The sequence below is a fragment of the Plasmodium relictum genome (genome assembly GCF_900005765.1).
Source record: "Plasmodium relictum strain SGS1 genome assembly, chromosome: 10".
Taxonomy (NCBI): Eukaryota; Apicomplexa; class Aconoidasida; order Haemosporida; family Plasmodiidae; genus Plasmodium; species Plasmodium relictum.
In genome coordinates, this window is record NC_041688.1 from 66,297 (window position 1) to 94,152 (window position 27,856).

The window sequence follows — 27,856 nt, forward strand, 5'->3', positions numbered from 1 at the left end:
AAATATACAAAATTAATAATTAAATTTTTAAATTTTTATAATAATTATATTATGTTTAAATTATATGAACTAATATATATGTATATATAATAGAATTGTTTTTTTTTTTTTTTTTTCCCCCCCTCAAATGATTTATTTTTATATAGAAAGTAATCTTAATATGACTCTAGAAATATCTATAATAATATAAATTATTTTTTTCAGATTATGGCTATAGTTTTTAAAAAAATCATAAGTAAAATATATTTTAATTTTTATTTTTTTTTTATATTTATATATTATAATTAAATATATATGTTTACAATAAATTGATAAAAAAAAAAAAAAAAAAAAAAAAAGGAAAAATATATATTAATTAATATTGCGTTTTGTATACAATTTGTAAATGAAAAAAAAGTTTTTTTAAAGTCTTATACATAAAAGTTTATAAAAGAATTCTTATAAATTTACAATAATTAAAATAATAGAAATTCCCAATAATTAACATTAAAATTAGATGAAAGCATTAGATTCAAATTAAAATATTTATTATTACTAATATTACTACACTTATTTATAATTGAGTATTATATTCTAAAAGTTTAAAAATTATAATCTTTTTTTCTGTTTATAAAAGATTATTTTATATACTTCTTTTAATAAGAATATTATAAGTAATAAACAATAATAATAATGTGATAAAAATAGAATAATAAGAATAAATTAATTAAAAGAGTATAATTAAGATTATATGATTAAAGTAGAACAAAAAAAAAAAATAAAATAAAATAAAATAAAATAAAATAAAATAAAATAAAATAAAATAAAATAATAAAATTAAGAAAATAATATAAAGGTAAAACAATAAAAATATTACAACTAAAATTAAAAATTTAGATTGATTATTAGAATAGAAAAAATATTATGATAAAAATATGAAAAACAATTTAATGAAAATATGATGATGAAAACTATATTAATAGAAAAAAATAAAAAATAAAAAAATAAAATAATATAAATTACTTAAAGTATAACTATTAAATTATAAATAAAATAAGTTAAGAATAATGTAAAAATTCATCTAAATAAAAAATATATATAAATATAGCTGTCTAAAATAGGAAATATATAATTTTTTTTTTATTCATCAATTATACATAAATTTTATATAACAACAGTTGGATTTTCTGTTCCTATGAAATCTTTTATTTTACACATTTTTAATCCAGCATAAATTAAATCTTCAAGAATTTCATGATTTGTTGAAAAGATACTTTCTTTTTCAAATTTTTCAAAGTAAATTCTAATAGTACTTTGTTCTATTGTATCTTTTGATTTCCTATAAATTACTGAAGATTCATTTTCAAATGTAACTTTAATTCCTTCATCATTATATATTTCTTTTGAAACATGATCTATATACACAAAAGTTTCCATTTTTTTTATTCTATGATTAGGGTTATTTATATTTAGTTCTTTCACATTTTCATAAAGAGGTAATTCATTTTTCACTATTTTGTTTAAAAATTCAAACATCTTATCACATTTATTTATATCCACTTGTTCAAAATCATATCTTGTGTAATAAGATCTTCCATATTCCTTCCAAAATTCGTGAACAATATCTTTTACAGAAATAAAATCATTGGAATTATCATAATTTTTTACTACATTGTTCTTATATGCTAATATAGATAACCAACATAAAATAGTAAATAATCCATCTTTTTCTCTAATTAAACTACTTCCTATACCAAATGATTCCTCCCCGAAAATAGAAATTTTATTGTCATTTATTAAATTAATAAAGTATTTATATCCTGGTGGTGTTTCATAAATATTTTTGTTCATTTTTTCAATAACTTTATCAACAGCTTTAGACGTGGGGTAGGATTTAGCTACGCCTAAAAAATTATTTTTAAAATAAGGAATACATTTTTCTGCATAATGAGTAATAATAGCAAGATTGTCACAAGGATTGACGAAAATATTTCTTCCTAGTATCATGCATCTGCTTCCATCGGAACTGCAAACACCAGCTAAATCTGGTATTACTTCATTTATGTTTTTCATTTCTTTGTTTTCACTATCTTTTTTTTCATCTTTTTTTTTATTCTGAATAACATCTATTTTCATTATATCAACTAATTTTCTTGCATGTATTAAATTTGGGTCAGGTATTAATTTATTGAAATCGTTTTTATTATCTAAATTGAAAAAAAATTTATCATTTAGTTTTAATTCATTTACAAATAATTCTTTGGCATATTCACCTGTTGCTCCATGAAATGCATCGTAGGCGAAAATAAAATTCTTATTTCTTGTTAATTTTTTAATTAAATCAAAATCAAAAGCTTTTTTCATTAGATTAATCCAATCTTCAACAGGATTAACAATTTCAACAATTAAATTGTCAACTGTCTCCACTTTTATTTTATCCAACATTATTTTATCTATTCTCTTCTTTTTTATACAGTCTATTTTTAATGTTTCCTTGTGAAATTTATGTAAAAATTCTCCATTTGGTTTATTATCGTCATATTTATTAACCTTTATTCCAAAAACTCCGTTTTTCCCTCCTGCATTATGAGATGCTGTTAATATTATACTAGCAAAGCACTTTTTTATAGGATGTGTAGAATCATTTTTTTCATTTATATTTTTTATAATTGAATCGCATGCGGCAGCAGTTGCTAATCCTTTATGAGGAATTATCACATGCTTTATTTCATTACCAGCGGCAATTTCACAAATTATGTGAATAGCCTTGTCAGAAAAATATCTCCCATCACTACTAATTAATAAAATATCTCTTCTTAGAGTTTCTTTATCTATTATATTAAATAAAGATTGTATAATATTATGTAGATAATTATGTTTCATAAATATTTTAGTTTCTTTTCTCAATCCATATGGCCCAAATTTTTGATCATCATATGGATTCGTTTTTATTATAGTAAATCCATCTTTATCTTTTTCTCGAAAAAATCCTTCAGTGCAATCAATTTCATGAAGTTTTTTTTCACAACATGTAATGTAATTACCTTTTAAAAAAATAAAATAAAATATATATGTATATATTATGTAGTTCTTATATAATTAAAACAGAAATAAATTATTCTATCAATTTAATATATATATATAAGGTTAAATAAAAAAATTTTTTTTTTTTTAATTATTATTATAATTCTTATTTTTATTTTCAATTTTCAATAGTATTTCATCAATATCGTTTCTATAGATTACAGTTTTTTTCTCAGTGATATATACCTTTAGATTATATGATATATATATCCTTATTTTATTTTAACAAAAATGCAAATATACACATTTATATAGATATAGATATAAATATAATTTTTAATAAAATATATAATTTTTATACTTGAGGAATCAATGATAATTTTTTTTTTTTTTTCATACTTACCCATTATATTTATCTTATTTTTTTCTTTTTCTTTTATTTTATCAATTGAATATTATTATTTTTATTTAACATTCAATGTGTATCTTTTCTTTTGTTCTTAAATTCTAAATAATAATGAAATATATATCTGATGCAACGAAAAATAATAAAAATACTCTAAAGTAACTGATTTTCTTGAGATTTTTTTTAAAGCATTTATATGTATGTTAATTTTTAAAATAAAAGAAAGAATGTAGTAGTACAAATGTTATTTTACATCTATATTTTAGGAAAAAAAAAAAAAATTTATCAGAATTCTTAATATTTCATATATAGATGTCTATTTAAAATATAAAATTCTATAAAAAGAAAAATCAAAAAACAAAATTTTGTTAAAAAAAATTAGTCAATTAAGGGCACTTAATTTTTGGAAAAGCAGAAATTTATTATATTTTTTTTTATAATATAATAAGACTTTTTTTTTTTTTTTACAATGTTTATGAGATATCTTAGGTAAATTTTGTGCAAGCTCTTTTATGAACATTTTTTACTTTTTTTATAATATTGAAAAAAAATGATCACAATAAGGTAAATAATGGTATTGTGTATGCCAATTTAATAGTACTCACTAAAATAATAATAATAATATTGTTTATAGTAATAGTGATTACTATTTTAATAATTATAACATTGCTTATTAAAGTACTGATAAATAAAAGAGCATTAATCAGGATAATAGTAATAAATAAAATAGTAATATATTGCAAAAATAGAAGTAACATTAAAATAAAAGTAAGAATTTTATTATTAATTCTAAATGAAATAAAAAAAATTATTAAGGAGTTGAAATTTTTTTTTTTTAAAATATGTATTCTTATTAAAAAAAGTTCTTAAATATATCTATAAAAACTTTTAGATTTTATATTAAAAAAAAAAAAATTCCTATATTTTTTTTTTTTTTTAATGCATCTTTAAATTCTAGGATAAATATAAATGAGTTAATGAGATTATACTCATTGAAAACTTTTATTAATTTTATAACAATTTTCTAATTAATTTTTTATTATTTTTATTATATTTTTTAATGAAGTTCATTTAATATTAACTTATTAATATTTTATACATAAAAAAAAAGGCTCATTATTATAATTTATTTAAATCCAAATTTTTAAGAATACTAAAATAATTATACTAAACAGAAAAAAATTTCTTTGAATTAATATAATAGTATAAATACTTGTACAATGCTTCTATTTTAGATAAAATCTTAAAAACGAAACTGCTTTTAATAAATTACTATAAATATTCCATATTTTTAAATGCCATTTATTTTCACTTGATTAAAAGCCAAAAAAAAAAAATTAAAAAAAAAAAAAGTCTTATATTGTTTTCTATTTATTTTATATAATTTAGTAATACAATTTTTGAAATATGTAAATTAAAAGTTTTAATAATTAAATATGTAAAAAATTAGTTATATACCACTAAAACGACATTTTTTTTTTTTAAATTATTTTAATATTGTTTTTTATTGGCAATGCCTTATGCTTCTATATATATTATATTCTAGTTTAATTATGTTTAAAATATCTTCTTATTTAAATCTTCTCCTAGAAAAATATATTAAAAAAGTTTAATTTACATTTTACATTCATTTTTTTTTTCTTTTATTTTTTACTTTATAAAAATTAAAAATATCCTTGATAAATTTTATTTGAACTTGTTTGAATGAGAAAAGGTATGAATTTATTAAGTATGATTTATTAATTATTCTATGAAATTTCATTTAGCCAAATGTTTGTGAATTTTTTTCAATTGTATATAATTTTTTTTTTCTATTTATATTTATTTAATATTTTATAAATGTTAAATGTATTGGAAATATTTTCATATTTTTTATGTGTGCAAATGCAATACTTCATTTTTTTTTTTTTTATGCAGTAAAAATTTATCGTTTTATTTTTCTAATTTTTCATAATTTCATTTTTTCATTAAAATATTTTTCTTTTATTTTTTTATATTTTGAAAAAAAGTTAAATAATAATGAATTGTATTATTAACATTTTTTAAATTCAATATTTTTTTTAGATAATTAAAAATTTTCAATTTTTTTTTTTTTGTTTCAGAATATTTTTTTCATTAAAAGGAAATATATATGAACAAATATTCATATTTTTTATAAATCACTATTTTTTACAAAAATGGTAGAAGAAAATGCTGTACGTGGATATTTAAGGAGAATTTACATAAATACATCTCATGTAAGTATAAGAAATGATAATAGAAATGCTAATGGCTTTTTTTTTTTTTTTGAATATGTATTTTTAATCTCCTTAGACATGTATTACTTATTTTGTTTTCTTTTAAATATAGAAAAATGAAAAAAAATTAAAAAGAAATAGATAAATATTACTTTTAATATAATTTAAAGCAGTTATATATATATTTAATGAATATTTTTATTTTTTTTTTTTTTATGAATAGTATGTAAAAAATTATATGACAGCATCAGATCAAGAAATGCAAAATAATGCCGATCCTATAATGGATATAATTGCAACAGCTCCTAGTGATTCATTGTATTTCATCGAACGAATAAATCTCATATCAGCAATAATAAGTATAAGTACATCATTTCCTTATTTAACATATCTGATTATATATTGGAATGATTGTTCATGTAATGATATTCTAAGATGGTGGATTGTTATTAACAGTATTTTGCAATTAATACAAGCTCCTGTAAGATTCTTCTTGTATTTTTTATTGAGAAAATATAAAAGAGAAAATGAAAGAATGCATATTCACGCGTAAGAAATAAGATTCATGATGAAAAAAAAAAAATTCTTATTATTTATACAGATAAATTATCTCTACACATATATATATATATATATATATATATATATATTTTAAATTATGAGTTTGTGTTGATAAATATAAATTCGTTTTTTAAAGTACCATTAAATATTTCTATATATTTATGCATATGTTAAAATAATAAATGGTTATATATTTATAAATATGAAATTTAAAATATAGATGTAATCATTATATGAATTTTATGAATAAATATAGATATGTAAATATAAATTTGCATAAATAATTGTATAAAACATTGATGCATCAATACATATATATTATTAATTCCTAGTTATAAGTAAACTTTCAAATACATATAATTATAAATAGAAATATATTTTCATATATTTTTATAATTATTATTTAAATGTATCTTTAATTATATATATAGTATATAAATTATTTTTATTGATGTGTTCATTTATAATAAGCAGAAAAAAAGGAAAAAAAACATTTTTTTTTTTTTTTTGTTATATTTTTTAGCTTAAGAAGATTAACTAGTTCAAAGGGATGGAAATTAAGTAAAAGATTTAGTTTATTAAATTATTTATGGTTTATAACAGGAACAGTTGTTATGGTTGTCACAAGAAAATATACAAAAAATTTTTATCTTTGGTTTATTTCTTGGACTATTATTTTGTCATGCATATTTAGGGTATTTTTTACAATTATTTGGTTTTGTTTTTTTTTTCCTTATAATCAAAATATACCAAAAAAAAAAAAGGGAGTACCAAAGCAATTTTTTTCTGAAATGCATTCTTTTAAATATTCTCCAGATATGAATTTAAAAAATGAATCTTGTTCTATTTGCTTATCCGAATTTGTTGAAAAAGAAGATATTATTCAACTAAGATGTTTACATGACTTTCATACAAAATGTGCGAAAAAATGGCTATCACAAAGGAGACAATGCCCTTTATGTCAAAGAGATGTTATGAAAGGAAACTGACTGAAAATGAAGAGAATGCTTTACTAATGACTTATATATATATATATATTTAGGTGTAGATATATAGGTATATTTATAAAATTATTTATATACATTTTTATTTTTTTATATTTTAACTTTTTTTTTTGATCTATAGACATTTTTTTTTTATTTTTAATTATTTTTTTTTAAATTCGTATAAATATCTCTTATATCTTTTTATATTGGAAAGGGATTTTTTATTACCATTATTTTTTTTTTTTTTTTAATATGTATTTATTAATGCTAATATTTTAATATATTTTCTTTTTTCTTTAATAAATGTATTCTTAACTTATAAATTCCATTTTGTACATATAAGGATATTCAATGTATTCTATAAAAATAACTTCTTTTTTATTTTTTGCCTTTTAATATATATATATATGTATATCTATCTAGATATACATCTTTATATATTATAAGAATTATTTTTGTAAATTTAAGTGCTTATATATTATTTTTTTCTTTTTTTCTTTTTCTTTTTAATAGTACTAAGAAAATAATACTCTAATATTTTATAATAAAAATATCCTTAAAATTCAAATTATTTTTATTTTAAACATTTTAATATAAGTTTTAATAAAAGTAAATTCATTTTTTACTTTATATTTTATATAAATAGAAAATATTTACACTATTTTTCCTTTTATCGTAATTTTAATAAATTCTGAGAGTTTATAATAATTGAATTGTTTTATTATTAGTTTTTTTTCTTTTTATTTATTAAACATATTATCAAGATTATAATAAAAATTATTTGAATAAAAAAAATAGTATTTCAAAAAAAAAAAAATTATTTTAAAATTATTTTTTTATTAAATAAACAAACATCAAAAAAAAAAAATTTTGGAAATATAAAATTTCAAAGAAAAAAAAAAAAAATATATGTGTAGAATGTAGGACAGTTTAATGGAAAATTATTTTTTTGTATTAAAAAAGAAAGTAAAAACAATTTTTTTATGACATTTAAAATTAAAAAAAAAAAAGAATAAGTATTGTAATAATTTTAAAAAAAAATTTAATAAAATAAAAAATAATTATTTCATATGTAAAAAAAAAAAAAGGGAGAAGTGATGAATGTGCAAATAAATATAAATTCGTTGTACAAATTATGTAGTTTTTATAGAAAAGTATAATGTGATTAAAAACATTTTTCTATTATAAAAAAAAAAAAAGAAACTAAAAATTACCTTTTGTTTAAAAAAGGAATATTTAAAATAGAAATACTTATATAAATTTTTGTTAAAATATACATATATAAATGGAAAAAATATATCTTTTTAACTATACTTATGAATTCCTATAAATTTTTTTGTACCTTGATCTATTTTAATACATTTAATTTATTCTATTTTTAAAAATATTCTCTATTTGATTCTTCAATAGGTTTAATTATTTTTAAAGGATCACATTTATATTGATCAATTTCTTCATTAAATTTAAATTTTGATAAATTACTTAGCAAGCTATCTTTTTGTAATGTTTTTGAAGATAACAATGAAGTGGAATTTTCTTGTACTTTTGTTAGATCATTAGTTAAATCTATTGTTTTATTATTAGTAGTATTTATAGAAGCATCAATTTCTTCACTTTTTAAATTTTTCAAGACATTCATATATTTATTATATAAATCTTTTTTTATTTTTGATTTGTTTATGAATTGCTCATTTTTAATATTACTTGTAGAGTTTGTTTCCTCTTTTTTATAATTTCCACTTTGAATATTATTCTTTTCTTTATTATGATATAAAGAGCTATCACTATTATCATTTTTTTTTTTTATGAATGCATTATCATGGTTACTATTTCTATTGTAATCTATTTTATTCTTAAAATTTAAATCATTTAATTGACTATTAAAATTATTTCTATTATTATTATTATTATTAAAATGATCAACACTAACATTGTGAGCAAAATCAGAACTTAAAGAATCTAATAAAATACTACTAGTATTACTATTAGCCTCATAACTTGTTTGAGAAATAAAATTATATTGCTTTTTATTTTTCTCATTATTATGTATATTTTTGTCGTATTTATTATATTGATTAATATCATTTGCATTTAGAACATTTTTTTTATTATTTTTTGATAAATTCATCTGAGAGCTATAAGCAAGATCACTTATATTTTTTTTATTTTTACTTTCTTTTAATTTATAATCATTTGAATTTTCGAAATTGTTAGACTTTTTTGATAGCTTTTTTTTATTGTAATCTGTATTAATATTAGAATGCTTAATATCATAACTTGATTTCAATAATTTTTTTTTTTTTTTTTCTTCTTCAATATATTTTTTTTTATTTTGAATATTATATTGAAAATTATCTTCATAGTGGTCATCTACAAAAGTATTTTTCATTTTATTTTTTCTTTCTTTATTAAAGAATGATTTGTCTAAAGTAAAGTTAGAATCTTCAAAATTGTACTTTAAATCATTTTTTTTACTTTTTTTTATTTTTTCATTTAAAAGTTCTTTTTCTTCTTCTCTATGTTTCCAAATATTTTTCAAATCAAAAAATATATCATCATAAGAATCATTCCTCTTACTATCATACACTTTATTCTTACTAATATTCATATCATAAGTATTATTTTTATTATTGTTGTAACTTTTTAATTTAGTATATTTCATTAATTTTTTTCTCTCTGTGTCATTGTTATTTGTTCTACTTAAATTAAACATTTTTTTAATCTTTACACTACTAAATAAAGAAATATCGTTGTTGCCTAAGTAAGAAGAGTTTTCACTAGAAAAATTATTTATATTTAATTTGTCATTTCTATTTTTTTCTATATTATTTAAAGATGATAAACTTAATTCTTTTAGTAAAGTTATCGAATGATCATTATCCCCATCATTTTGATTTAATAAATATTTCTTAGAATTTTTATTAAAAGACAAAAAGTCAATATTTGTACTTTTTCCATTAGAAGAGGTATCTGTATCATTTAATTCTGCATTCATATTTCCGATAATGCATAAATCATCTTTGGATGCATTCTTTTTTCTTAATTTTAAATTTTTATTATTTTCCTCTTTTTTATCATTACTTATATCTGTTGACTTATTGTTTTCCTTACTGGTTACACTAATTTCCTCTTTATTCCCATGTGAAGTTTTTTTCATATTTGTTTCTTCATTTTTATTGGTAATATCATCTTTTATGTTATATGAATTATCCATTTTATTCTCTTTTTCCTTCATATCTTTAATATTTTTTTCTTGATTCACGTCATTATTTAGTTTATTTTTATAATTTTTTTTTTTTGCGTTGATAAAAATAGTAAAATCATCATTGTAATCATATATATTTTCTTCTTCTTTGGATTTTTCATTAAAAGAATCATTTTTATATAACTCTTTATTATTTGTATTATAATTTTTTTCATTATTTTTATTTTCAACGTTCTCTTTTCCAATCTCATTAGCATTAATATCATTATCGTTATTTGGGAGTATGATTTCTATGTTGTTATCTTTATTTTTTTCATTAATTAAATCATTTTGATTTTTGAAAAAGTTATTCGTAAATTTATTAATACTATTTCTTTCTTGATCATTTAATTCTCTTAATTCATTTTTTAATTTTTCTATAATTATTATGTTATCGTTATTATTTATAGTTAGCTCATCTATTTCTTTTTTTAAATTTTCAATGATTTTTTCATATGAATTATATTTCTTTTGAGCATTTATATGAAATTCATCATATGCCATTGCATTTTGTTGCCATTTTTTTTCTTTTTCTTGTAATAATTCTAATTTTATAGTTTTTTCATTTAAATTTTCTCTCAATGTTTTTATTTCATTTTTTAGTATAATTTGTTCTTCTTCTTTTTTTAGATGCATCATGTTTATTTCACTTATATTATTCTGTACATATTTTACATTGCTTTCATATTCACTTAACTGTTTTTTTAAATCATAAATTATATTTTTACTTTGTATCAATTCATTTTCATAATGTGTTTTATCAATAGCTACTTTTGTTAATGCATCTAATGAATCATCCCGTTGTGTTTTCAAATTTGATATTTCTACTGATAGTGTTTGAATATATGTTTCTAAATTTTTAATTTTATCAACTGATTTCTTTAATTCTGTTTGTATTTTTATAGCAGCTTCTTCAATTATTGTTTTTTCTTGTAAAACAACTTTATAGTCTTCTTCTATTTTTTTTAGGTGACTATTAGTTACATTTAATACTTGAATTTCTTGTTGCAACTGTTGAATAATTAGAGTAGTATTTGCGTTATAAGAAGAATTAGTAATTTGTAAATTTTTATTTTCTTTTAATAATTCATTATATTTTATTGTTAAATCACCGCACTCCTTGCTCATATTTTCTAATTTGCATTTAAAATTTTCTATTGTTTCATCTTTTTTGTCTAAAACAGATGCTAATTCATCCATTTGATTATTAGAGTCTATTAAATCACTTTTTAATTTTGTTATTTCTTTTTTATATGATTCAATCTTCTGCTTTTGTAATATATTACTATCTTTTAATTCACCAATTTTATCATTAGATTCGCTTAATTTATTTAATAAATTATGTATATAATCCGTTAGATGTTTTTTAGTTTCATTAGAACAAGAAATTATATTATTAAATTCAGCTGATTCTAATTTTAAATTATTAATTGTATTTCTATTCAAATTGAATTCGCTTTCTTTTACTTGAATTTCTTCTTCTAAATTTTTTAATTCTTCTTTTAATATTGCTATTTCACTTTTTTCCTCGTTATACTGTTTTTCATATTGTTCACTTCTTTTTTTTTCGTCTTTTAATTCCTTTTTTAATTTCTCTAATAAATTACTTAATTCATTTATTTCTTCTTCCTTCAATTTTACTTCCTTTTTTAAATCATGTAATTCATGCAATTCTTCATTATTTTCGCTACTTTCTGATTTATATATATTATTCTTTTTTTTTTTATTGTCAACATCATTTATTAAATTTAATTTTTCTTTCAATTTTTTTTCTTCATCATTTTTAATTTGTAATTCTGTTTCCAATAGCAAAACACGGTTTTTTAAATGATAAATTTCATTATTCCTCACTCTTAATATTTTATTTAAATTATTTATATCATTAATGCAATCTTCATTTTTTGTTAAAACATCAGCACTTATATTATCTCCTAAATCGAAATTGTAACTTTTTTGGTCATTATAATTCTCATTTAGTGTACTTTCACAAATATAACTATCTGTTGAATTCTTGAATTCTTCTTTTATATCATTCATCATTCTTAATTCATTGAGTTTTCTAATTTCTATTTCATATTCGTTTAACCTTTTTTTTAAATAGCTAATTTCTAAATTTTTTTCTTCAATAACACTTTCATTTATTGCATTATCTTTACTATTTTGGTTATTCTTTTCTTCAGTTTCATTTATTTCTTCTTTATTATTATCACATAAATTATTATCTTGTATATTTTTTTTTTTTAATTCTTCTATTTCTATTTTAAAATCCTTACATAGTTTTTTATAATAAGTTAATTCTTTTCCTAGTGATAAAGTGTAATCATTTATTATACTAATTTCCTTTTTATATTTATTTTTTTCATTTTTTTTTATTTTGTCAACTTCAAAATCATCAAATGATTTTGTTTTATTATTAAAACAAGAAAAATTATCATTAGACAATTCATCAGTCGATTCCTCTAATTTTTCTTTTTTATTACTTTTTATGATATCTAGGGAAAATTTCAATTTTTTATTTTCTAGTAAGTATGACTCTTTTAACGTAGTTTCATCTTCCAACTTTTTATTTAGCTCTTCTATTTTTTTTTCGTGTTCTTTAATTATTAAATTTGTATTATTTTCTTCTCCATCTAAAAGGAAATCATTTTCTACTTTATTTTTTTTTACATTTACTTCTATTTCTATATTTTGTGTTTTTTTCTCAATTTTTAATTCTTTATATTTTTTTTGGCATTCTTCATATTTATTCGATAATTTTTGAAAATTCTGAATGGCTTGAATTAAATCATTAAAAATAATTTGAACTAAGGGAGTACATAAGACACATAAATATTCTTTATAATTTAAATTATTTAATTTTTTTCTTAATTTCTTAAAATTTTTATTGTCCATATCACTTGTAACTTCATTTCTTAACATTTTTTCAACTGATGCATTTTTTACATTTTCATTATTATTCCTTTCTTCAATTTTATTTTCTCTAATAGCTTGTTCATTGTTTTTATCTTTATTAGAATTTATACTATTTCTATTTTCTTTATTATAATTTTTTTTTTCATCATTTCTATTAGGAGATATATTTTCTTCCATATTTTTAGTTTCTACTCTTTTTATTTCATTTTTTTTATCTTTTTTATCTTTTTTTAAATCATTGCATATATTTTCATTTCTTCCTTCCATATCTAAGCAATTTTAAGTTTAAAAAAGATAAATTCATTATATACTTTTATTCAGGATTTTTTATATATTTTTATTTAAAAATATTGTATTTAATAAAAAAAAAAAAAAATGAAAAAAAGAAAATACAAAAAAAAAAAAAAAATTTTTTTAAAAAGAAATAGAAATAAATTATAATTTAAAATATTCATAAAAATAAATGAAATTATTTATAACTTTAAAAATAAAATCTCAAAAGAATTATAAAAATATTTTATTATTTATATGTAATAAAACTTAGGGTAAACATATCAAATAAATATATGAGCATAAAGTTCTTAATATTTCAATATTAGTATAAAAAAAAAAAAAAAACTATAAAATATTAAAATTATGAAGTTAAATAATCTAAATAAAAATAGAAAAATAGGAAGAATAAAATAAACGCACAAGCAAATTTAATTATTTCAAAAAGAGTATAATATGGAAATTCTTTATTACACAAAAAAAAAAAAAAAAAGGATATATACAGATAAATATATAAATAATTTATATTATTTTAAATTAAAATTATAGTTAGTAAAAATAGAATTAACAAAACATAGTATAAATATTTTAAATATTAATTTATTCCTATATTAATTATTTTTATTATAATTTCTTTCTTTTCTTTTTTAATTCTTTTGAGGTTCTACTGTGCTAATTTCCAAAATTAAAGTTTGTATTTGAAATAATAATTTAAAAATTAATTTTATAAAAGAAAATATTAAAAAGAAACAATAGAAGATAAATTTAAAATATGAAATATGTCAAATATATATGCATATACATAAAAAAAAATTTTCTTTATTTTCTCCTAATATTAGAAACTTTGATATTTTTAATTAAGAAACAAAAATATCCATTTCTTTTATATTTAAAAACTGATATTAAATGATAATGAAAATTTTATTGATAAAAACAAGATTGAATACAAGAAATTTACAATTTAATTTCTTTTTTTTAGGTTTTTGTTTATTAATATAGGAAATTTTTTTTTATATTTCTGTATTTCTTAAATAATTTAACTTCATTAGATAATTTTAATGGTTCCTTCCTTTTATTCCTTATATTTAAACTTAAAATATTTTTCATAAGATTAGTTTATAATAATTAATTTCAAAATGGATGCTTATAAATTAAAATGAAAAAAAAAAATAAAATAAAGACAAATACTACTAGAAAACGTTCTATAAAAAATATTTTGTATAAAAAAATTTCATTATGAATCACGGTAAATTTCAAGTATAAATAAAATTTTGTTATTGCTATTGAAATAAAAAAAAAAAATTTTATGCATTAATTAGCATTTATTAAAAATATTTGAATTATGTTATAACTATTAATTATAATATGAACATATTTTTTCAATCTATATGTATAGATAAAATAATTTTGACACAAATATATAACATTTTGTATTAACATAAAAATAATAGAACTTACTATTCTTCATATTTATTTAAATAATTAATTATTGGGAAAACGAATTACCTAATTGTATATAATTATTTTTTTAATCGTCTCTATATATATTTAATTTAAAATTTAACCTTGGATATTTAAATTTTTTTATTATAACATTTTTTATTCTTAAAATATATATATATATATATATATATATATATATATATGTATGTATAATATTTATAAAGTTTTTTGATATAAAATTAATAGGCATACTTTTATTTAACATTATTTTATTTTTTTAATGTTTGATTATTTTTCAAAAATATAATTTTGATATATCAATATTATATATTTCAAAAGGAATAGGCTATATTTTTCCTTAAATTATAAATTAATAGTAAAAAAAAAAAAAAAAAAGTTAATATGTTTGATTATTAAATTATAACAACGTACATTATTAATTATGAGGACTCCCAAACCATATCAGTATACTCATAAAATGATAAGTAAATGAAACTATTTAACAAAATTATAAAATAAGGTAACAAAAAGTAAAACAAAATCAAATAATTTTTTCTCTATATTATTGATTTGTTAAATATATAAGGAATTAAATGAATTCCTTATTTTTTTTAAATTCTTTAAAGTATAAAATATTCCAAAATTTTAAAAATGAAAAAATATATTTTTTTAGTTCGGTTAAAAAAAAATTTGGTGAGTTGCACCAACCAAGAACTAGATATGAAAAAAAAAGTCATTTAGAAGTAATTGACGAAGTATATTTTGATATGGTTGATGCTATGAAGGAAAAAACTAAATTAGAAATGGAAGAATATAGCAATATAGATAAAAATATATCTGAAATTATTTTAAATCATAGTGTTTCAAAAAAAAATGAAGTTATAAAAAGTTTGATGAGATATTGTATTGAACTAAAAAACAAAAAAAATGAAATGGGAAATAAAAATGAATCTGGAAATATAAAAGAGTTTAATAATAGAAATAATAATATAGAAGACATCCTAAATATAATAAAGAGCAACATAAGAGATTATAGTGGGCATTTCAATTCTTGTGAAATAGGTATAATTTTAAAATGTTTTCTTAAAATAAAAATAAACGATCTAAATACTGTAAATATATTGTTGCATCACTATTTTAAAAGAAATATGAGATTTTCTCAATATGGTTCTCTATATGTGTTAAATTCTTTTTCTAAATTAAATTTACTACCAAATCAATTGAATAATTTCAAATTATTATGTTCTGATATATTAAAAAAGTTAAACAATTTTGAATTTAAAAATTTATGTTTAATTTGCAATTATTCCTCAGGATTATATAATTTCAGTAGAAAATTTATTAGTAATTTTATTGAGGAAATTTGCAATTTTTTAGTAAAACAAAATTATAGCGATGATTATTGGTGTGCTGATTCTATTCATTATGTTGCAAATTCTTGTGCTAGAGTTAATTATTTAAAGAAGGAATTATTTATTTTTCTAGAAAAAAAAATTAAAAAAAAAATTAATTTTTTTTCGTTAGATCAGTTGGTCTCTTTAACTAATGCATATAGTAAATTTAAAAATGCAGAAGAATCAAACTTCTTATCTTTATACTTAATAATAGCAGATGAAATAATAAAGAAATCTTATTTATTAAAACCAAGACATTTAGGTGTTTTAGCTAATTCTTTTAACAATGCGTGTATACTTCATGAGCATTTATTCCATGTTATTACTGAAAATAGCTTGATAAATATAAATTTATTTGAACCTAAGCAAATAGTTATGTTAATACATTCTTATGTAAATATTGGCTTATTAAATAATAATTTATTAGATTCTATATGGGATAGAGCTTTTTTATTTATAAAGGATTATAGCCTTCAAGAATTGTCTATGTTATTACAGTCATATACCAAAAGTTGTTATCATAAAGATGATTTTCTTAACAAAATAATTGAAAGAATATATCAATTTATTTCATTAAATTACCCTTTTATATCAAAGAAAGTGGATACATATACTTATGAAAAATATATAAATGCAATGAATTGTCTAAAAAGTAATCAAAATTATAAATCATGTAATGTTACATTAGATGAATGTTATATAATTTTTTATTTAATATACAACAAGCAAAATAATTTTAATCATATAAATGAAAACTTGAAGAATCAAAATAAAATGAATGATTATATTTGTTCAAATAATATAAGCGATATGAAAAAAAATAATAATTTAAATAATGAAATGAGTAATGAAAAAAAATGCAATCAAATAAAAAATTATTCAGGAGTCAATTTACAAAAAAATAATTTAGAAGAATTTTCCATTAAATTAAAAGATCATAAAAATACTTATGATACCAATAAAAGTGATAAAAATTTTCAAAATAATATTTCAATTTTACAATCAGTAGATGGAAAAAAAAAAAAAGAAGCTAACAATAGTATAATTGATGATATAACCTCTAGTAAAAAGAATTGTGTTAATTATTCTATGAATAATTACTGTAACCTCATTTGCAACGAAAATAAAAATGATTATTTACAAAGTACAAATTATTTATTAGATTTTAATTACTTGGAAAAATGTTTAATAAAATATCTGAGTAAAGATATAAATTCTACATTATTATGTTCTATTATATATTCTTTAATTAAAGGAAATTGCTATTTACAGTATGATTTATTAATTTGTTTATCAAAATTAGCTATTATTTATATGAAACAATTTAAATTTTCAGAACTAGCTAATATTTGCTCTGCTTTATCAGAAGCTTATATTTGTGCTTCTGATGAAAATAACAAACAAAATGAAATAATATCAAAAAAACAAAAAGAAGAAATAACGAATATTTATAATTCATTTGAAGCAAAGGAGGAAATTTTAGGGTCAATTAAAAATACAAAATATGACGAAAAATTATATAATTCTTCTAAGGAGTATTTAATCATATGCAAATTATTTTTTGATAATGTTGAATTTTATTTGAAAAAGAAAAAAAATTTATTCACCGATGTGTATAGTATATATAAATTTATAACTTCTTTTGGTGCATTAAGAATAAACAAATATTCGTCAGTTGCATTACATTTATTTAAATTATCTCTTATGGAAATCAAAAATTTATCTTATTTGCCACTTCAAAAAATAGTAATATTAATACATATATATATATATACGGAACTATTATATATTTATATACCTTTTTTTTTTTTTTTTGTTACAAAATTACATTATCATTAAAATTTCTAATATTTTTTAGGCAAATTCTTTTATACAAATGAATGTTTACGATGAAGATGTGTACGCGTTTATAAATAAAGTGCAAAAAATGAAAAAAAAATAAGGTTGTATTTCATAAAAAAAAATTTTATATAAAAAAATTCAGTATATCCTGCTTTATTAAATAATTTTATATGCATAATTAATTCATAATTAAAAAAATATGTTCAATTTTTTTTTTATCTCCCTTTTAAACACTAATTTTTAATATTTATTTTTAATATTTTTTGTTTTTTAAAAGATATTGTAAATAAATTTTAAAAATGTAATAATTTTTTTTTATGTATATTGTTTACTCTTTAAAATAATCAGTATTTTTTATTTATCTTCTTTTTTCTATAAAATTAATTTTTTATTGTGATTTTCATGATCATTTACTTCTTAATAATTATAAAAATATTAGTAAATATCATGATTATGGAATTCATTTTATGTCTGTTAAATATTATTTTCAAAGTTATTTTTCTTTTGTTTTTGGAATTTTTATCATATATTTATTTAACCAAGATACTAAAATATAATAAAAATTTTGGAAATAAATTATAGAAATATTTTTTTATAAGAAAAAAAAACCTTATTTCTTAGTAGTTCAAAAATTGAATGCATTGAAACATTTTCTGATTTTTAGATCAAATTATTTTATATTTCAAAATTTTTTTTTTTTTTTCTTTCCATCTCCGTTTGATTTTATTTATTATTTTTATTTGTTTTTAATTATTGTTATACATATATATATTTATTATATTTATTTATATTTTTCTTTTATCAAAAAAAAAAATATATTTTATATCATTTGTATTTATATTCTTATTTTTCTTAAATTTTTTTTAAATCTAATTTTATTTTATTTTTTTTTAATAATATTCATATTTTAAATATTCTAAAAATTCTATAATTTTTACATATGGGATTTTACTCAATGTTTTTTACATCTATTGTGTTAAAATATATAATTTTTTCTTATTTATTTTATATTTACAGCTAAATTTTATGAACATAAAATATAATAATCGATATTATATATATACTCAATATTTAATTATTATAAAACTTAAATAGAACTTAAAATTTTTGAAATTCCTAACTTAATTTAATTTAAATATTGGACCTTATTGTATATCATTTAAGTTTCACTTTAAATGTTTATTTTTTTTTTTATAAATTTTAACGACGGCGGGACTCGAACCCGCAATCTTCGGTTTCGAAGACCGATGCCTTATCCATTCGGCTACGCCGTTATAAGAAATTAATTATTTAAAATATATTATTTATAATATTTATTTTATTTTTAAAATTACCAATTAAAAAAAAAAATTAGCAATGATGTATATTATTTTTTTCATTATATATAAAACAGTTTAAATTACGATTTACTGTTTGATTAAAATTTGAAGGAAATATATTTTAATTTTCTATAGTAAAATGTGCAGCATATAAACTAAAATAAAAAAGGGAAAATATTATTAAATATAGCATATCTAATATAAAAAAAGTTTTATTAGGATATGTAATATTTTTTGAATTTTAAAAATTTCATTTAAATTTTTTTGTTTTGTTTAAATAATAAATTTCATTTAATAAAATTAACATAAAAAAAAATTGTAAAGAAAAAATTATGACATATATATTATTCTAATTTTAAAATAAGGTTTCCATAAATTAACATAAAATTACAAAATAAGCTAAGTTATAATTTATATAAATAAATAATTTAAAAAAAAAAATTTAATTTTCTATTTTAAAATTCCATAATCCATCATTTAAGTAATGTATATTTTCTATACATATGTCTTTATTTTTTTCCACTCTAAAAAATAAAAATATATATATGTGTGTGTATAAAAGTAAATTTAAAACATATTAAGACTTATTACATTTCTTTAGTTGACATAGTTGTTATTCCAACAGCACAAGCATACTCTTTATTTTCTGCCGTAATTTGCTAAAAAAAAATAAATAAAATAAATATATAAAATAAATAAATAAATAAATAAATAAATAAATAAATAAATAAATATATATATATATATATATTAGTAGTGAAAAAAAAAAAAAAAAATTACAATAACTTTATTAGCTTCAACATCTTCTTCTAATTTTCCTCCAGGAGATGTAACTCCTGGGCACATTATGTTCGATCCTCTCAAGACATGTTTGACTGCTCCCTTATCAACTTGAATTTTTGGCATCATAAATGGGTCTAAGAAAAAAAAAAAATTTTTTTTAAGTAAAAATAATATTTTCCTTTTTTTTTTTTATGTATGCAATATTGTCTCTTTCTTTTCCTTTACACTTATGCACTAATTTTAAACTAGGAATCCAGGGACCATTTCTAATTTGAAAAAAAAGAAGTTCTTGGTTTCCAATAATTACTGTTACATGATTTATACTAATAAAAGAATATAATATATAAATATATATATATATGTATTCTTTATTTTATTTTATTTTTTATACGGATAAAAAGTAACTGTAAGTATATTTAATTTTATTTCTATTTTTTTTAACCATTTTCCAAGAAATAGAGGACCTTTTTTAGGAAAAATGTTTTCTATGAAATCTTCTAATTTAGGATATTCTTTTAATATCTTTAAAAAAAAAAAAATAATATTTTTTATTAAAGTTAAATTACTTATTATTCCATAGGAAGATAAAAAAAAAAAAAAATACTTTAATATAAAATAAAAAATAAAATACCGTTGCCTTAATGCTTCTTTGTACTGAAGATTTCATCAAATTCTGAGATGAAATGTTATCAATGGAAAAACTTTTCATGTTTCATAATTTTTTTGTAATATTTTATTTAGTTTTAGAAGAAAAAAAAAATTTATATGAAGTATTTTAAATTTATTTCTATCAGCTCATGAAAATATCTGAAAATTTTTTCTTTTTAAATAATTATTTTTCGTGTAAATATTTTAAAATACTCAAAAAAAAAAAAAAGATTTAAATTTTAATATAAAAATATATTTTATTTACTTTATAAATAAATGCTTCATGTATTTTTTAAAAATAAAAATTATAAAATTACTATTATAATTTTTGTAAAAAATTTTTTTTTTTTTATATTCCATATATATAAGGATATAATTTAATTTGAAAATATCATCTTAGGCTTTAAAAAAAAAACAAATTTAAAATAGAGATGAAGCATTATATATGAAGTAATACAAATAAAATAAATTTAAATTGAATTTATAAAAAAATAAGCAGTATTCAATGGAATGATAAAAATAAATGACTTCTTTAAAAAAAAAATATATATTTTTTAGAAGATTATGTAATAGAATAATAGAATCTTTATAACTTAAATATTGAATTTTTTTTTAAGAAAAAAAGTGTATTTATATTTAGTTTATTCATTTTTTTTTGAAAAATATATTAATTAAATATTTATTACTATTTTTATAAAATATAAAAATTTAATACCAAAAAAAAAAAAAAAGAAAAAATATATATAAAACTATGTGTGACATAACGAAAATACTAAAACTTGTAGATTAAAAATTATGGAAATAGAAAAAAAAAAAAAAGTAGAAATGTGCGAAATTTTAAAAATATACAGAATAAAAAATACAAAAAATACAAGCATACAAAAATATAAAAATAATCAAAATAAATCACAAAATGAATACAAAAAACATAAGGGATCGTGTAAATTTGTGGAAAATTTTAATTATAAACTTATTTATGTAAATGAGTTTCTCTTTCCATAAAAACAAAATGAAAAAAAAAAAAAAGAAGGTATATATATATTTATATACTAATTTTTTTTTCTAATATGTGTATGTAATTTTATCTTTAATTATATTTTTTTTCTTTTCCCTTTCTCTTTATTTTTATAAAAAAAGAAATATTCATGAATTCTAATAACTTTTTCTAAGTTTAAAAAAATAGTAAGATTGAGAATATTTTAAATATGCCAATTTCAAGATTAAAAATTAATATATGAAAACAAAATTCCTTATTTAATCCTTCTGCTCATTGCCACTTTGATTTCCTATAGGATTATTTTTATCATCATCTTTATTGTTATTTTCTTTATCTTTGCTACTGTTATTTTCCTCTTGATTTTTTATTTCATCTGTATTTGAGTCATCACTTAGTGAACATAAAGTCAGTGGTAAGTGATGTGAAACAAAGAAGGAAGTGGGTGTTTTGAATGATTCAGCATTGATATCCATTTTATTAGATTTTAGTTTTTCAAGAAGTTTTGAAAACATTCCATTTTCATTTAAATCTTGCATTGATCTTAATTGACTTTTTACATCATCATTTGATATCATTCTTCCTTCAATAAGCTTAGCAAATGCATTTAAATTTACTTCTACTTTACTTAAATAATCTAATAATCCAATTCTATGTTTTATTCCTTCAATAATCTACGAAAAAACAAAAATGATTAAGATATGAAGTTATATTTGTATGTTTTAATATATATATATATATATATATATATTATTCATTACTTTTTTTTGTATTAATTTTTTATTTTGTTTATTTTCATTTTTCCATTCTTCTCTTATTTGATTTAAAGAATATTCTATATCCATATCCCACTTTATATCCTTTAAAAAAAAATACGTATGCATATATATATATATATATATTTACGTTAAGTTTTATTTTATTTATTTTCTATTTTACTTGAATTAAATTCATTATTGTCATATTAGAAGGATCAAATTTATTTTCAATTGTTTCCCCAATAGCTGGAAAAACTACATCATCTATATTAACATCTAATTCAATATTTGCTTTCTTTATTTCATCAAAACTTAAGTGAAATTCATTTACTGTTTTTTCTCCATATAATGATATAAGAGAATTAATAATATTATTAGGATCTATATTAATTGACTCTAAAATTTCACATATTTTGTTCCATTCCTTTATTAATAAATTCATACATTCACTTTGTTTTTCCCAATATTTACATATCAGCTTATGCTCTTCTATTTTTATTTCTTTTTCTTTTGCACTCATTTTAGATTTTATAGTTTCTTCTTTTTTCTACAATAAAAAAAAAAAAAATATATATTTATATATATATGATTATATATTTTAATTTTTTCTATTATTTTTCTTATGTCTAATAGTTTTAAGCTATTCAAAACATCTGCATCTCTTTTTTTTAAATTTATATTATTTTTCTATAATTATTTTATTAGAAATATTTTTTTTATTTTTATTTCTTTTTTTTACCAATTGATCATCTTTAGAAGGAGCTACAGCATTTGCTTCTAAGAATTTTTTTTTTATTTCTGAATTTATTTGATTTCCTAATAATGCAATTAACTTTAAAATCATTTTTTTCCTTTTCTCATTAAAAACTTCTTTTATTTCAGCTCGTTCCATACTTTTTGTAATGAATTTATAGTAATTGTTAGAAACCTATAATGAAACATTAAGTTATGTACATTATAATTTTATTTATTTATTTATTTACTTATTTTTTTTTTTTGTTGTTGTCATTTTTTAATTACTGTAAGAGCCAAGCTTAAAAGTCTTGCATTATTATTTTTCCCAACTAACTGTGAATAATCTAATGGTTCCATATAATATTTTTCAAAAGGATTAGGTATATCATATTTTTCTAATAAGCCAGTAACATGTTGAATTTTTTTTAATTTAATTTCAGTTGCTTTTTTAACTTTACTTGAATCTAAAACAATTTTATTATTTAAATCTTTTTTTTTCTCATTCTTCGATTTTATTTTGGATTCATCAAAAATAGAGGCTCTTCTTTTTTCCGTAACTTTTTTGTCAATTTTCAAATTTTTTAATTCTTGCGATAATATATGATCTTCTATTTTTTTATTTAATTCTTTATTTTTATCTATGTTATCTTCATTTTGTGATATCGTATTATTTTTATCTTCATTATTAATTAATGATTTACTATCATATTCATTATTTGATAATTTAAATTTTACGCTTAAAGATGAGCCGCTTTTATTTCTTAATGAAGTTCCCCTGATAATTGATTTCAGCTACAAATAAAAGAATATATATATATATATAAGTACATAAAAAATCAAATTTAAAAAAAAAAGAATATAACATGTATATATAAATTAATTATGCAATGTTACGTTTTTATCATTTTCTATTCCATTTAATGATTCCTTTGATTTCTCAAGAGATTCTTCAAAGAAAAAAAAAAAAATAATAAATAATAAAAATAAAGTAATATAGAATAAATTTTAAGATTTATATGTTTTCAAAAAATTAAAATGATGTTATCTTTGAATAATTATTTTTTATACCTTTTAACGATTCATCAGATATAGGAACAACACATGATGCTATATTTGGAATTTCGTCATTTTTTTGATGATAATTGGTAGTTATTATATGTTGCTTTACACTCATATTTGGATTAACAAAAAGTGGAGATGGAGACTGTAAAGTGACATGTGTAATATCATCATATTCAGCTACTTCTACTACTGATTTAGGTATTAATGCATATATTTTTTTATCTACATTCTCATTTTTTGATAAAGCTTTTAATGCATAAGGATCAACTTTTTCATTTAAAGGAATTGCTGTACTATACATATCAACTAATGATTTACCATAATCTATTTTTTTTTTTTTTTTTTTTACTTGTTTCTTATTTTCAGCTGGAAGTCTAATTATTGTCAATGAACCTTTTTCTATACATATATACAAAAAAAAAAAAAAAAAAAATTACATAAAAAATTGAAAGAAATTATGGCATTAAATAAAAGATATACATAAATCTATTTTTATTTTTTTTAAGCTATATTTATATAAATAAATATTTATTTAAAAAATTTACCATTTTGAGAATCGTATAAATAATTATTTGAATAATTTCTAATATCTTCATGTTTTTCTATATCTAAAAAAAAAGGAATTACATTATATACACATATAAGTATATTTACGTATAAAAACAATTATTATTTCTAAGAGTAAATACCTGAATATTGTGCATTTGCATATGTATCATTTCTATAATCATCATATGATTTTCTATCAGATGTATTATCAATATTTGGATAGCATTCAGATGAAAAGTTTTTAAAATTACGGCTATACTGATTATTTTTATAATTTTCTTTTGTTGAATTTAACGTGATATCATGGCAAGGTCTTTTAATTCCCCTTTCATTCATATATTTATAGTTAATTTTTTTCTTATAATAATTCTTATCATTTCTTAGATATTCTTTTTCCATCTGTAATTCATCATTCATGTTTTCATATAATTCATTATTATCATAAGAATCTGAGGAATGGTATCTATTGTATTCTTCTTCATTTATTTTATTATAATTCATAATGTTTTTATTTAAATAATTCATCTCTATATTTTCTATATTTTTTGCTTGTTTTCTTAATTGTTTATCATCATATTTTGGTGAGCTATATTGATTTATATTTTTTATATTATTTTTATAATCTCTTGAATTATCTATCATACTTCCCTTAGATATTTTATTTTCATTTATTATACCTTCAATTCTATTATCATAAGCAATATTGCTTATGCCATCATTCCCAAATTCAGGTGATGATTTTCCACTATCGTTTTTATTATACTCATAATTTTTTGCAATAAGATCATTTTCTCCTTTATCTAAAAATCTTTGTTTATCCATGGCATTATTATTAACATTTTGTATATTATCCTTTTTAAAGGAAGGTTTTTTATTACTTTTTTTTAAATTATATTCATATTCTGATGAATACATAAATTCTCTTGAATTTGCTTTATTACCTAAATTTTGATCATTAACTACATTATTAGTTCCCATATATTTACTTTCTTGTTTTATATCATTTATAGATATTTTTTTCTCTTCTATATATTCCATATTATTTTTTAAATTATTTTCCATATTATTATCTTTTCTTGAGTTTAAATTTAAATCTAAAAAATTTGGAGTAAACTTCTTTTCATAATTATTTTGATTAGAGTAATTAGAATCAATTGTACTCAGTGATAAGTTATGATATTCTTTTTTTCTATTTCCATCTTTGTCTGGTAAATTTTGATTTGGAAGAACATTAGCTTCTTTTTTTGAGGAAGAAAAATTGTGATATTTATCTCTTATATTAGAATTATGATACATTAACAAATTGTTATTACTTATTCTATCTTCATTTATATCATCACTATATTTATTAAGGCTTCCAATTTTTTTAGAAGGTAGCATCATATTTTTGTCTTTTGATATAAATGAAGATGCTCCATTTATTGTAGTTTTTTGTATATTTTTATTTCTCTGAAATTCACTATTTACATTAGTTATTCTATTATCAGTAACGTTATTATTTTCAGAAAAATCCTTATCATTTAAATTTTCTTTTTGTATATCATTTTTAAAAACTTCCTTATTAATATTATTACTACTTACTTCATTTATATTTCTATGGTAATTTATATCTCTTTGAACATAAGGAGATGGTAATACTATCATAGAATCGCTCAACTCTGTTTGTAAAAATTTTTTTTGATTTCTATTTACCTTAGAAAACTTTAAATTCATATTATTTTCGTTATTTACATAGTTATAATCATTTTTTTGAAATAGTATACTTTTTTGATTAAAATTATCATAATTCTCATTATTATTTCTACTATATTCATAATTTTGTTTTTTGTTACTTGGAAAACACTCAATATTACTTGAATTCTTATTTTTTATTATCATTTCTTTATTAGGAAGTGTTTTATAATCATTATAATTTCTTTGTATATTATTATTATTAATGTTATTATTAATATTTATATCATTATAAGCATAATTAGAATTTAGATTATTTTCTTCATTAAACTGTTCTAATCTTCTAATTTTTGATCTATCTTTTACTACATTATCATCGAAAAACTTCCTCTCCGCATAATTTTTATTTAAATTTTCATTTACTTTATGATTCTTCGGTTTCATGTATTCTTGTTCATTATTATTGTTAATATTCAATTTATCATAATATATTTTTTTTTTTAAGTTTGTATTATTATATAACTTATTTTTTATCATACTTTCTTTTCCTATTTCTTTATTATTTATATCTTTATTGTTTTTATAATTGTACATTATTTCATTACTCATTTCTTTTCTTCTGTTTAAACTATTCGGAAAATTTTCATTAATAATAGAATTATGCTCAATAGTATCCTTAAAAGAAAAAAATTTTTCTGCTCTACTTTTTTTTATATTTAAAATATCATTTACATCTTGTTTACTTTCTATATTTGAAAATTGGTTTCTATTATAATTAGGCATAGTGATATATTTTTCATTAAAAAAGATAACATAAATATATATATATATTTAATATTAAAAATTTTAACCGTTTATAATTTTTTTCTTTTTAAAAAATAATCTTACATCATTTAATAAAATCACACAAATATATATATGTATATTCGTATATTTTTTTAAAAAATGTAGCACTAAACAAAAATGTTTAAACAAATGAAATAATTTTATAAAAAATTAAGAAATATAGAAATTTTATAAATTTAAAAATTTATTTAC

General features: G+C 17.9%; 6 protein-coding genes and 1 non-coding gene across 7 annotated transcripts; 2 read left to right on the plus strand and 5 right to left on the minus strand.

Moving 5' to 3' along the window:
• Positions 1–1,143: 1,143 nt before the first annotated feature.
• PRELSG_1001800 (hypothetical protein) lies at positions 1,144–3,410 on the minus strand (the record flags this gene model as incomplete). Its single annotated transcript, XM_028676930.1, has 2 exons — positions 1,144–3,023; positions 3,407–3,410. 2 exons carry the CDS (start codon positions 3,408–3,410, stop codon positions 1,144–1,146), a joined length of 1,884 nt encoding a protein of 627 aa, XP_028533370.1.
• Positions 3,411–5,586: 2,176 nt separating this feature from the next.
• Positions 5,587–7,196, plus strand: PRELSG_1001900 (RING zinc finger protein, putative; the record flags this gene model as incomplete). Its single annotated transcript, XM_028676931.1, has 3 exons — positions 5,587–5,646; positions 5,870–6,195; positions 6,731–7,196. The coding sequence occupies 3 exons, from the start codon at positions 5,587–5,589 to the stop codon at positions 7,194–7,196; spliced, it is 852 nt and encodes a 283-aa protein (XP_028533371.1).
• A 1,375-nt stretch (positions 7,197–8,571) lies between these two features.
• Positions 8,572–13,617, minus strand: PRELSG_1002000 (conserved Plasmodium protein, unknown function; the record flags this gene model as incomplete). The annotated part of the gene is made up of 1 exon (XM_028676932.1): positions 8,572–13,617. One exon carries the CDS (start codon positions 13,615–13,617, stop codon positions 8,572–8,574), a length of 5,046 nt encoding a protein of 1,681 aa, XP_028533372.1.
• Positions 13,618–15,656: 2,039 nt separating this feature from the next.
• On the plus strand, positions 15,657–18,399 carry PRELSG_1002100 (conserved Plasmodium protein, unknown function; the record flags this gene model as incomplete). Its single annotated transcript, XM_028676933.1, has 2 exons — positions 15,657–18,203; positions 18,316–18,399. 2 exons carry the CDS (start codon positions 15,657–15,659, stop codon positions 18,397–18,399), a joined length of 2,631 nt encoding a protein of 876 aa, XP_028533373.1.
• Positions 18,400–19,500: 1,101 nt separating this feature from the next.
• PRELSG_1002200 lies at positions 19,501–19,573 on the minus strand. The gene has a single exon. It is a non-coding gene; the product is annotated as a tRNA-Arg (tRNA).
• A 487-nt stretch (positions 19,574–20,060) lies between these two features.
• Positions 20,061–21,110, minus strand: PRELSG_1002300 (cell cycle regulator protein, putative; the record flags this gene model as incomplete). The annotated part of the gene is made up of 6 exons (XM_028676935.1): positions 20,061–20,142; positions 20,210–20,277; positions 20,399–20,535; positions 20,627–20,724; positions 20,844–20,923; positions 21,033–21,110. The coding sequence occupies 6 exons, from the start codon at positions 21,108–21,110 to the stop codon at positions 20,061–20,063; spliced, it is 543 nt and encodes a 180-aa protein (XP_028533374.1).
• A 1,193-nt stretch (positions 21,111–22,303) lies between these two features.
• Positions 22,304–27,601, minus strand: PRELSG_1002400 (conserved Plasmodium protein, unknown function; the record flags this gene model as incomplete). The annotated part of the gene is made up of 9 exons (XM_028676936.1): positions 22,304–22,717; positions 22,805–22,903; positions 22,983–23,348; positions 23,541–23,729; positions 23,822–24,328; positions 24,431–24,483; positions 24,605–24,997; positions 25,144–25,206; positions 25,288–27,601. 9 exons carry the CDS (start codon positions 27,599–27,601, stop codon positions 22,304–22,306), a joined length of 4,398 nt encoding a protein of 1,465 aa, XP_028533375.1.
• Between the last annotated feature and the right edge of the window lie 255 nt (positions 27,602–27,856).